The sequence below is a fragment of the Manis pentadactyla genome, chromosome 3 (genome assembly GCF_030020395.1).
Source record: "Manis pentadactyla isolate mManPen7 chromosome 3, mManPen7.hap1, whole genome shotgun sequence".
In the NCBI taxonomy this organism is placed as follows: Eukaryota; Metazoa; Chordata; class Mammalia; order Pholidota; family Manidae; genus Manis; species Manis pentadactyla.
The window spans coordinates 86,084,879-86,098,391 of record NC_080021.1 but is presented as its reverse complement, the minus strand read 5'-3'; the positions used below and the strand labels follow the sequence as shown (position 1 = coordinate 86,098,391).

Genomic DNA, 13,513 nt, shown 5'->3' with positions numbered 1-13,513 from the left:
TAAATGCACACAATATATATACACATATATATGCATATGGAAATACACAGAGAGACACAGAGAATGGGGAGGATTTATTTTAAGGAATCAGCTCACAAGGTTGTGGGGTCAGGAAGCTCTCTGGCAGAAGCTGATGCTGCAACCTTCAGGCAGAACTTCTTCAGAGAAACCTCAGTGCTTGCTATTAAGTCCTTTGACCAATTAGATGAGGCCAACACACATTATTGAGAATAATCTCCAATACTTAAAGTAAGCTGATTGTAGATATTAACCACATTCACAAAGTTCTTCCATGGAAACACCTAGGTTAGATTTTGACTGAAAAACCGGGGATGGTGCCATAATCAAGTTGACACATATAGCCAATCATTACATATACCAAGCCCTTATTTTACTCTAGATTCTCAGCTTGGTTGTGGCAACTCTGACCAGCTGGAGTGTGAGGGTGTCTCTCCTTCATCCTGTGTTCTGCAGGCCATTTAGGGAAGTTTCACTCTGTGTATATCATTGTGGCAATAGGACAAGCAGATGGCGATTTCTGGGGGAGGCTCTTCTCATTAATGTCAGAAGTGCAAGAGCACAGGGAACATTCGAGGCCATTCAAGACACTAGCGTAGATCCCTTTGCAATGGCAAAAGCAAGTCACACGATCAACTCCAAAGTCAGCACGTGAGGAGGTACTCCTTCCATAATAACTCTGCATGGACGTGGATGCCAGAAAAGATGGAGAATGCAGGCCATTCAGTCTCCTACACTGAAAATTTGTTTTTCAGTTGCATCTACAGAAAACCAAAAATTATCAGTATAACCTTAACCTAAATAACAGTGTTCACCTAAAAGATATGCATTCCTTCGCTGTGGTATTTTATTTTTTAAATCTATTCTTTTTTGTTTCTAATTCAGATATATTAATCCTAATATATTTGGTTTTTTAAAATACTTTTTTTGCTCCTAAATATGGATAATTTATTTCTGACATCACTTGTTACTGTTCATGTAAATAGGAATAGGTTAAAGGGATCAGATAGCATGGTCTAGTTGATTTGACTGGAAGGAATGGGTGGAGGTTTAATATAATTTTGGCTGGATAAATATAACTGTGGTGCATCCTTGCAACATGCGTTACCCATGTACATATATTTCCTTGCTCTGCCAGCCCAGAAGGATTAAGTAAATAATTGAATAAATAAATAAATGGGGAAGAAAAGACATATCTCTTATACAGAGTAATTCCAAATAATTAATGCAAACATTCCACCCTCAAGAAAGGGAAGCATAATTCCCCACTCCTTAAGTATGTGCTGTTCATAGCGACTTCTCTCCAAAGAGGAAAGTGTGGAGAGAGAGAAGAGTAATTTACCAATGGAGAGACCTGACAAAACACTCTCTCAGTTGGGTGATCAAGGTCACAATCAAAGGTGTTAAGTCACACGGATAGTGTGTACCTCAGATGTGATGAAATAGCACTTGTCTCTGTGATCTTCCTCCCCAAACCCTATAACCCCATTATAATCATGAGAAAAGCATCAGAATAATACTAATGAGGTACATTCTACAAATTAGTGACCAGTACTCCTCAAAACTGCCAAAGCCATTAAGAAAAAGAAAACAAAAAAGAAATCATAACAGATGAAAGGAGCCTGAGGAGAAGTGATGATTAAATATAATGTGGCATCCAAGACAGGAGGCCAGGGCAGAAAATGCACCTCAGGAGAAGATGAAGGAAATTTCAATAAAGCATGGACCTAATTAATAATAATATGACAATATTGGTCATTAATTTTGACAAATGCATCACACTAATGTAAGATGTTAATATAGAGGAAAAAAGGATATGGATTAGAGGGAAACTTATTTTGGAATATTTCTGTGAAGATGAACTGTTTTAACATGAAAGTTTACGTAAGAAAGGTCTCGGAAAATTTAAAACTAAAAATATTCAACAGTTTTTACCCCAGTTGTTAGCTTTAATCATTGAAAATAGTTTTGTTAAAACTGTGAAGTTTAATATGTTACATAACAATTAGGTCATTTTGAATTTCATACTTTGTTTATATTGAGGTATAATCAACATATAGCATCATTTTCATTTCAGTTGCACAACATAGTGATTTGATGTTTACATACATTGTGAAAAGATCACCATGATAAGTCTAGTTACCATACAAAGCTATTTTAATGTTATTGACTATATTTCCCATGCTGTATAATATATCTCTATGACTTACTTATTTTACAATTGGCATTTTTTATAACTTTTTCACCTATTTTACCTAGGACCCAACAACCTTCTCCTTTGGCAATCAGCAGTCTTTACCCTGTATCTATGAGTATGATTTTGTTTTGTTTCTTCTTTTTTATTATTATTTTTGTTTGTAGATTCCACATATAAGTGAAATCATATGTCTTTCTCTTTTTGACATTTCATTTAATGTAATACCCTCAAGGTTCATCTGCACTGATGCAAAAGGAAAGATTTTATTCCATGACTGTGTAATATTCCATTGTATATACATACCACATCATCCATTGATGGACACAGGTTGTTTCCATATCTTGGCTATTATAGGTAATACTACAATGAATATAGGGGTGCATATATCTTTTGGAGTTAATGTTTCCATATTTTTTGGGGTAAATACCTAGGAGTGGAATTGCTGGATTGTGTGTAGATCTACTATTTTTAGAGGAACCTCCATACTGTTTTCCATGGTAGCTGCAACAATTTACATTCCCACCAATAGTGCACAAGTGTTTCTTTTTCTCCATATCCTTGCCCATACTTGTTACTTCTTTTTTTCTTTTCTTTGGTAATGTCATTCTTACGTCTATGACATAATATCTCACTGTGGTCTTGATTTTCATTTCTTTGACGATTAGTGATGTAGAACATCTTTTCATGTGCCTGTTGGCCATCTGTATGTCAATTTTGGAGAATGTCTATTCAGATCTTCTGCCCATGTTTTTATTATGCTGTTAGGTTTTCTTTTTTTGTTTGTTTGTTTTTGCTGTTGACTTGTATGAGTTCTTTAAATATTTGAATATTAGCTCCTTTTTAGATACATGATTTGCAAATATTTTCTCCCATTCAGTAGGTTGCCTTTTGATTTTGTTGATAATTTCCTTCACAGTGTAAAATCTTTTTAGTTTGATGTTTTCCCATTTGTTTATTTTTTCCTTTTATTTCCTCTTATCTGTAAAGTCTGGTCCAAAAACAAACTGTCACTAGGATCAATGTCAAGGAGCTTACAACCTGCGTTTTCTTTTGGAGTTTCATGATTTCATTTCTTACATTCAAGTATTTAATCCATTTTGAGTTAATTCATGTATATGATGTAGGATAGTGGTCCATTTCATTGTTTTTCATGTAGCTGTTCAGTTATCCTAACACCACTATTCAAGAGACTGTTTTATCTTCATTATATATTCTTGCCTCCTTTGTCATAACTTAATTGACCATGTATGTGTGGCTTTATTTCTAGGCTCTTTATTCTGCTCCATTGATCTTTGTGTCTGGTCTGTGCCATTACCATGTAATTTCATTATTTTGTAATATAGTTTGAAATCAGGGAGCATGATAGCTCCAGGTCCATTCTTCTTTATCAAGATTGCTTTGGCTATTAAGGTTCTCTTGAGGTTCTATATAAATTTTAGGATTATTTTTTCCAGTTCTTTGAAAAGTACTGTAGGTATTTTGATTAGGGATACATTGAGTCTATATATTGCTTTTAATAGTATGGACATTTTAACAATAATAATTTTCCAATCCATGAGCACAAACTTTCCTTTTATTTGTGCCTTCAGTTTCTTTCATGAATGTCTTATAGTTTTCATAGTACAGGTCTTTCACCTCATAGGTTAATTTTATTACTAAGTATTTTATTCTTTATGATGCAGTTGTTAATGGGATTGTTTTATTAGTTGGTCTTTCTGATAGTTTGTTATAAATTCATGGAAATGCAATAGATTCCCATATATTAATTTTGTGTCCTACAAGTTTACTAAATTTATTTATAAATTTTAATAGTTATTTGGTGGAATATTTAGATTTTCTACATATAATATCATGCCATCTTGCAAACAGTGAGTTTTGCTTCTTTTCTGATTTGGATGACTTTAATTCCTTTTTTCCTTTGCCTAATTTCTGTGGCTAATACTTCCAATACTATTTTGGGTTAAAATGACCTTGTCTTATTCCTGATTAAAGAAAAAGACTCAGATTTTCACCATCAAGTATGATGTTAGCTGTGAGTTTAATATATATATATATAGTCTTTATCATGTGGAGGTAAATTCCCTCTATACCTACTTCATTGAGAGTTTTTAATCATAAATGGGTGTCAAATTTTTTTTCATCTATTGAGATGATCATGATTTTTATCCTTCATTTAATTAGTGTGGTATATCTGATTTCTGGATGCTGAACCATCCTTACATCCCTGGAATAAATACCACTTGATCATAGTATATTATCCATTTAATGTATTGCTTAATTCAGTTTGCTAATATCTTGTTGAAGATATTTATATCATGTTTATGGGAGATATTGGCCTGTGATTTTCTTCTGTTATAGTGTCTTTAGTTTTGATATTGGTATAATGTTGGCATTGTAAAATGAGTTTGGATGTGTTCCTAAGTCTTTAATTTTCTGGAATAGTTTGAGAAGAATAGATTCTAAAACTTCTTTCAATATTTGGTGGATTCAGCATTGAAGACAACTGGTCCTGGACTTTTGTTTGTTGGAAGTTTTTTATTATAGATTCAATCTTATTACTAATAATGCATCTATTCAGTTTTTCTCTTTCTTTGTGACTCAATCTTAGGAGATTATCTGTTTTGAGGCATTTATCTACTTAGCTATTTTGCCCAATTTGATAACATATAATTATTTATAGTAGTCTCTTATAATCCTTTGTATTTCTTTGGTATCAGCTGTAACTTCTCTTTCATCTGTGACTTTATATTTTTAGGCTTACTGATGTCTATTTTTCTTCCTGGTTTTTAAGCAGCAAGATATTGATTCTAGAGAAACCATGTTTTATTTTATTTATTTATTTATTTTTATTAAGGTATCATTGATATACACTCTTATGAAGGTTTCACAAGGAAAACAATGTGGTTATTACATTCACTCTTATTATCAAGTCCTCCCCATACCCCATTGTAGTCACTGTCCATCGGTGTAGTAAGATGCCACAGAGTCCCTATTTGTCTTTTCTATGACTGTCTTCCCTATGACCCCACACACACCATGTGCACCAATCATGATACCCCCAATCCCCTTCTCCCTCCCTCCCCACCTGCCCTCCCACACCCCCTCTCCCCTTTGGTAACCACTAGTCCCTTCTTGGAGTCTGTGAGTCTGCTTCTGTTTTGTTCCTTCAGTTTTGCTTCATTTTATACTTCACAAATGAGGGAAATCATTCGGTATTTGTCTTTCTCTGCCTGACATATTTCACTGAACCTAATACCCTCTAGCTCCATCCATGTTGCTGCAAATGGTAGGATTTGTAGAGAAACCATGTTTTGGAAAGGAAAATTGCAACAAGCAAATTTGAAGATCTAATTGGCTTTCTTAACCAGTTCATGATTTGGGCAGCATCCCATCTAACCAGTAGACAGGAACTTTATCAGGCTTCCAAAAAAGAGAGGTTTTTAAAGACAAGGATTTAGCAGAAAAAAAATAAATTATTAGCAAAGAATGTATTGCTTTAGGCCCTCTTAAGGAGAACAGAAAAATCTATCAATAAATTTTCGAGTGCTGACCAGGAAATTACATGTTGACTGGTGAAGGTTACATTTCTGAGTATGCTGAATCTGTAGTTAAGTTAGTTATTAAGTCTTGGTTGGCTGATATGGACCCTAATAAAAGTGACTCCATTTTGAGGCTGGGGCTTTCTTTTTAATATATATTTTTATATAACCCCAAATTACTGAAATTCTCCGATTTTTATTGTAAAGGAATAACTTTATATCAAAATTGGAGATATGTGGCTATTTACAGTTTATATGCAAATTTTAGATCAATTTTGAAAAATAACTGTTAATGAAATGACAGATTTCTCAGGGATACCAAGGTATAAAGTAATTTATACCATTGAATTATTTTTATCATCATATTAACTTTTTATTTGCCAATGAATTGTTGCTATCTAACTTAAATATAATCATATGCATTTTTCGATAAGATAAAAATAGGCCCACAAATCATGACTCATTTAGGTAAAGTGTTCAATATATTATGTGGCATGTTCAATTACTATTGAAAATGGTCAATCTTTTTTATTTCAGAAGAAAGAGTAATAATCCAGTGGCAGCACAAGTAAACTTTATTTTACTCTCACCTTATGTGACCAAATGTTTGATCTCATACAGCAGAAATGACAAAGAAGGACACTATAGTTACTGTTCCAAAGGCTGAGAGGAGGTACAATCTTGAGCACAAAGTCTTCTATTTTGAAATTTACTGTACATTTTACTTTGAAATCTCATTTATATAAACCATTACATTTTGACTCTGCATTTTTTTATAGTGTCCAGGTATCAATTTTATATGATGACATTTTGTTTTATTAAGTTTATCATATAATTAAAATAAAATTCTCTAAAAGCACTTAAAACTTATATACTTTTATATGCATTGAGGCTATGTCCACCATTTAGGTATGATAGTGACCACAAACGATCTATATTAGATATTTCATACATTGCTTTATCTTAATATTTTTATTCACTCTGATAAGTAGCTTGTTTCCTTACATCATCCTGTTTGTGAATAAACTGTTAAGTTACAGAGAGAATTATTCAAGCATGTAGCTTTTTAATTAAAAAGAGAAAGATTAGTCAACCTTTTTTCAAGTGATAACCACATGAAAGGCAACTTTTAATTACTCCTTTTGAAGTGTCTTTCCCAGTTGCAAATGTAGGTTTCAGAAATGAATGTTGAGAATGAGGTAACACTTGGGAGAAGAGGTTAATCATATGTAGATCAGTCTGAATGCTTAGAGGGTGGAGAGGTACACAGAAATGCACATTCTCAATCTCACTGAACAGTGGCAGTGTGTGTGTGTTTCACAAAAGTAGGGGTTAAGACTTTTTTCATCTCTTCCTCCCTCTGTTCACTGTACCTTGGGAGTTCTTGTTCCCCACTGGTGACCATAAACACAGTTTGTCCACAGAATCTATTTCATTATTTCTTACACTTTATTCACCTTCTTTCCTACTCTTGACGGTGTGCTTGATGGCTTACCATTTCTCTGTCTTTTCAGACAACATCCTTTGTGGTGCCATAGCACATGGATTTCAGGACTGCCTGTGAGGAGGTAGGTTAAATGGCTTTCTGCTTTTAAAATAAGGAAAACAGGTTTTAAATAGAAAATATTTGGCCCTCCTTTATATAAGTGGAACACTACTTTGGGTGGAGGGATGGGTGATGTGTCCATTTCCTTTCCAGACTATAATTCGTTTCTGCAAGACCAGAAATCCAAATAATGCCTGGAGAAGCCTCAGATTTTCACTCTTTCTTTAAGGAGAAGATGGGAGCATATTTGATATGATAGATTGCTCTTCTCCATAAACTATGCACTGCAAGATTTCATACAGTAGAAGTATTGGAAGTGATTCTTTTCACATAAATGGTTATAAATTAGAAGACATCTAAGGTCCCTTTCAGCACTAAAATCCTATGATTTTATGATTCCAGTATTATTTAAGTATTTCAATATTATTTAAATACTAACATGTGGCAATTCGGATGCTCAGTAGAACTGTCAGTAGGAATTGAAGTGTTACATTGCCCTTTCAAGGGCATTAAAGGCTGTTCAGGTGTGCAGCCAGCAGTGCATGGACCTGGGGCCCCCAGGAATGTAACTGCTATTTCAGGAAGAAAGACTATTTGTTTACAAAACATACAACATTCAAAGCATTGCTTTGTTCATTCAGGCAAAATGCAAGCATGCATAGGTTAAAATATTTTGTATTTAATTAAAAGACTTAAAATATATTTTTGTGTATAAATAACCCAAGAAAAAACAACCATAAATGTATTACCTATGATAGATTTAAAAGAAAACCAACAAAATTTCAGTTATTCATATGAGTAACGATTGCTCTTTTCATCTGAATTATCATGTGTTAAATTTCTTGCAAAAATACCTTCTTTTAAAAAGTATTTGTCACAGTTGGTTCAAAGTTTGGAATGTTCATAAGGACTTTCAGAAAATTAATGTTAATAACACTTATGTTATTTTTATATTCAAAAGTTTACATATGGAAATGCTTCATACATATCTGCCAGGACTTTTCAAATTGCATTATAGTTATTTGATTAAGAATTTATCTCATGTGCAATACTGCATACTATAAGGACAGAGTATATTAATTTACTCATCTTGTTAACCCAGCACCTATCAATTCATACTTTTATTTTAAAAATGAAGTAATGTTTTAGCAGCTTAAATTTGGAAGCACCAATTTTAATTCTGTGCCATTTTATACTCTTAACTTTGAATGTGGCATGTCTAATATTTCTGTCAAAGTGTTATCCTATGTTTGGGATAGTGCAGCACTCATTCACACTGAATGGGTATTTGTGAATGAGACACAAATGAAATACATACAAGGTTCATGTAGTACTCACTGCGTTGTGGCCAAATACTATTTTAACAAATGGTTTACCTGGGGTGTCGAAGGCTGACATGAGACTCGTTTCCCAGACCGTTTTTAAACCAAATTATTTTGATACATTGATTTGAAATACACATCAGATTCTTCTTAGGGTCCAGCAGATTTGTTTTACAATGGCAGTGCCCTTGTGATCATCTTTCCCTTGCTTCCTGTAGCAGTAGGTTTCTGTTGTAATGAGACCTTTGAAAATCTACCATTTTCAGCTGTGAGATACACTTGTCCATAACTGCTCAGCAATAGGGTTCATGTGTCTCCCACATGTGGCTGGACTGGCAGGGGTAGAGAGCTATAAGACACTGAAGATAATCAAATTGCCCTGAAGATGGATCAGAGTCAATTAGTTTCTCTGAAATTTAGTCAGAACATGTAAGTGGACAAGAAACATAGTTCAGCTTATCTCTGTCACTTTGCAGATGAGAGATTTTTATGAAATGTTGAGTACCATTTAATTAATTAGTTAAAAATAAAACCATAACATGTAGCTTGGAGCTCCCAAGTCTAAGTTTAGCCTGCCTTCTAAAGTTCTACAGTACTGGAAATTAGATCCTAGTAAAAAATATATTAAATGAAACTTGTTTTCTCTTGACTGCTAATAAGGCATTAAAGATGAAAATCTGATATCCACATCCATCAGACATATCTAGCTAGAATATTCCCATGTGGATAACAGGAAGTCTCTTCTTTAAGAAGAAATAGAAATATGCTCAGATAAGTTCCCTTTAAATGTCTTAAAATTTTCTAATACAGGTCATTTTTAAAAGACAGGTTTATGTATTGTTTAAGGAAGTGCTCTTCTTAAAAAGAAAATATTACAATTCTTTCAAGGAACTGGGATAGAGAGGTGCAACATGAAGATAGAAAATACAATTGGAACAAAGGCAAAATCTACAATACAGAAAAAAAAGTATATGGACAGCTAGGCATATTACTGATTTCTCTACTTTTAGAAGTGTTATGAAAATAACTGTGTTCAATAAGCCAGTATCTTAAGTCAAGTTTTTCTTCATATTTCATATTTGCATTCCTAAAGATATTATCCATAAATTTGTGTTGACCATGAAGTACATATTTCTCTATAACATATATTTAGTATTTAATAATTTATACACACATATAATTTAATCTAGTCCCTCATAAAACAAAATATAACCTGTGAGTATGATTCAGCAACCAAATATTAGAATTCCTCTGAGTAAAATACTGTACCAGGTCCTATAGATTAATAATCCTGAATAATGAAGACACTAATAACTTACTGAGATCTTCTTGAGATAACAATAAATAAGATGAAATTAATGTTTTAGCCACTATTGTGACTCTATGGTACAGTGCAAAAAATTAAATGGCACCTAAAACCATAGGCTTACAGAAGAAATTGTTACACTTAGCAACCAAAATATAGAAATAATGAGGATACTCTGTAAGAGTAGTAGCACAGCACACCACTGTCTCCACCTAGTTTCTTACAGTTTGTAGTTTCTATATTTGCTATTGCAAATACATTTCAAGATAAGGAACAGATTTTAAAGTCTCACAATATACATTTTAGTTCTTTTAATGATTTGAACTTAAAGAGGCCTTAACTTTTAAGTAGAAAATGAATAGTCTGCTTTGCAAACTTGCAAAGGTATTAGGTTTAAGCTAAACAGAAATTCTTAATAAGTTTAAATGTGAGGTTTGTCTTTAAAACAAAAAGTAAATTCATGCAAATTCATGAGTACATTTCACTAACTGACAGAAAACAAGTCAGTGACTAGATCTTTACAAGCACTGCCTTTTAAGTACTCAAGAGGTATTGCCTTTGAATATTACATGTGAATTTTGTAAAATCCAACTTCAATGTATCGAATCAACCATCAGACCCAAGAAAACAACATTCGAATGTATATCTTTTTTTAATGAATTATCCTGTGAAAATAATTTTATGTATGTTTTATAATTTTCATAATGCATTTGTACATTATATATGGCACATACATTTCCTCACTCATGGGCGATACATACACAGCCAACAAAGTCTGAAGACAAATCATTGTCATGTTAAGAAAGAGAGAGAAGATGAGTTCAGTTCTTCAGTTTACACTGAAATGTGGGCCAGTAATTATTTAGTTGATTTTCTATTTTTAAACAACCTAGGGCCACAGATCTGTATAGATTTTTCAGCTGCACTGTTTGAGTTTGTGCTGCTCACACTGTTTCCCATTCTTCTCCCAGAGCAATCCATGGGTCACATGAGCATGCAGATCATCAAGCCTCTCCCCATGTTAGATGGTGTCCTGTGCTCCCTTAGCGGCATGTCTCTGGTAGGAAAATTATCTGTCAGGTCCAGAGTAGATTCTTACTCATTTTCTTCCCTCCAGTGGTCAGTGCTTTGATACATTCAAGACAATGTCCTTCTCAGAACACCTGGCATTCCCACAGGAGAGCCTTAGTGACCGAAATGGGACTGATTGCCATGTCACTGTATACGGGAGGACTGCAGAAGGTGTCCCTCAGGTGATCCTGCATGAGGGAAACCAGAGCGAGGCTGAGGGCGCAGAATCCAGAGCCCAGCAGCCTGGGTTCAAATCCTGATGGCCACTCACCTCTGCTCCTCTGTTCCCATCCAGTCCATGAGTGTGGAAGCACTGGTTTATTAGGAGGGTCAAATGAATTTCTATTTCTGGGCACACAGTGGTTATTAAACAACAAATATGTGAAATGTGTGATCACACTTCATCAGCGTCATCAGATCTGAGTCAGGAGAGCACCCTGAAATGGACTCTGTCCATTTTCTTTGATCTTCTTTAGCAGCTCCTAATCCAATGCATTTGTCTGCCAGTCTGACATTTCCTGCTCAAGGTTGATGTTTTTTTATGTCAGCAAAAACTATGTTTTGAATTATGTTCACTCGGCTTCCCTAATTCCTATCCATCTTCCACTCTGCTATGAGAAATATATTTACAAACATAATTTTAAACACTTTATTTCACTGCTCAAATGTCTCTAGGGCATCTGCATCACCTTCAAACCCTGGCACATCCCACAGGGCCTCGGCCCACCTCCTCCCTGACTGGCACTGCTCCCTGCTCAGGCTCTGCTTGGCCTCGGGAGGCCTTCTCCTGCTTGTCTTCTTGTAGCATATGAGCTACACATTCTCATACTTCCACATCTTTACTAATTTTTTTTCTTCTTGAACAAAATAGCTTTGCCCCCTCTAATCATTGTTACCTCAGTGCATTTTTTTCAACAAGCTACGCATTTTTTCTGTTAACAAAGCCTCATTGACACTCCTCCCCTCGAGAATATTTCATTTCCCTCCACACTGCCCCCATGTCAGCTATCATACTACACCTTATGCGAATATTTTTGCAAGTAGGAATACTCTGAGGTCAGGGACTATTGTCTAGTTCATATCTAACTTTGTTGTCATGCAAAATTCATGTATGGGATTGTAAAAGTATATTAATGTACACAAGCTGAATTTTCATAGTAGAATATATATAACATCTCTAACCTCTGGAGTAGGTATTTTAACTTGAATTTGCTGTTAGATTTGTTAGCTTTCTGCTGGTCTTCTCCAAAGAGTGATTTATTGGTATATATACTTAAGCCACCTTATTCTTTGCTTTCTCTCACTCCTGTCATCTCAGGGTCCAAAAGTGAGCTCAAAGTCTGTATTCTGTTTTTCAGACAACTATCTAATAATTAGGGGACATTTTACACATTATTTGAGTGAATGGAGCTTTGCCCATATCAGAAATGTGATGAAAGAAGCTGCAGAGCTGTTTTAAGTCCTCCAAATTTTCCTGGATGCTTTTTTATATCTCTTTGATGTGTAACAATGATGTACTTGTGGGCTTTCAGGGAAAAGCCCCTTTTTCATCTTCAAATTGAGACAGAGCATCACTGATGATTATCATCTGTTACGTTACACTTATGGGGAAAAAGTGGCCCAAATTACTGCACATTGTAAAATCAGCAAGTGTACTCAATTATGTTCACTTGGCTTTGATATTATTTTATACCTGTCTGTTCCCCATGCTGCCTCACAGAGTCTCAAAGTTGGCTTCTGTCCAAGATCACATTGTAAGCATGAGAGAGGTTTTTCCATGTGAAAAATGTCGAAAATTGTGTTTTGTATTAAAGAAAATATAATTTACTTTTGTTGAAAATTTTTGTCCTCTAGACATATCAACTTGATTCATACTCTAAAATAGATGTGTTGATACCATTTAGTGAACACCTGCTATGTGCCAGTCTCACAGAGAAGGAAATAATTCCATCCATGTTCCTGAAAAAATGTGTTTTTCCTTAAAAATTTCATAACTATTACAAAATAATTATTGACTAACATAAGAGCATATGTGCTAAATGGTATAATGGTATGTATTGGCACATGAGATAAAAGAGTTTACAGAAAGAGTTATCTTTGGAGGCTGCAGTATCTAAATATAGTCTCATCAACATTCTGGAACATTCTTTTAAAGAAACAAACTCCTAGCAATCTACATGTAAATTTATATTCCAAAAGAAAAACTGGTATTTGCCTGGGAGTTTGTGCTCATTAGAAACTAAAGATAACTAAGTATTTCTATGTACTCATCTCTTTTTCTAAATTAAGAATGACACAATAATTTTTAAATGAAAGTATAATTGCCAAAGTAGTCATTGTTCCCATCCACTTTTTAATGCAGAATAACAGCCAGAGATTTCATTCCATCACAAAATAATCTCCTTTTGAATCTCTGACAAATGGGCACATGAAGTGTACTTTACTTACTTGGGGAGAATATTCCTGTTTTGCAGGGTGTGTATCGTAACACCGGCATGCTTCAGGAGGGACCAG

At 34.3% G+C, this 13,513-nt stretch overlaps 1 protein-coding gene across 1 annotated transcript in view; it reads left to right on the top strand.

The window, feature by feature from the left end:
* The window catches only part of SNTG1 (syntrophin gamma 1), a 787,875-nt gene that overhangs the window by 464,786 nt on the left and 309,576 nt on the right, over positions 1 to 13,513 (top strand). Inside the window, exon 3 of the mRNA XM_057498090.1 lies at positions 7,269 to 7,322. Coding sequence (XP_057354073.1) covers positions 7,296 to 7,322 — 27 coding nt within the window. The 5' untranslated portion in view covers positions 7,269 to 7,295. The remainder of the gene's footprint in view (positions 1 to 7,268; positions 7,323 to 13,513) is intronic.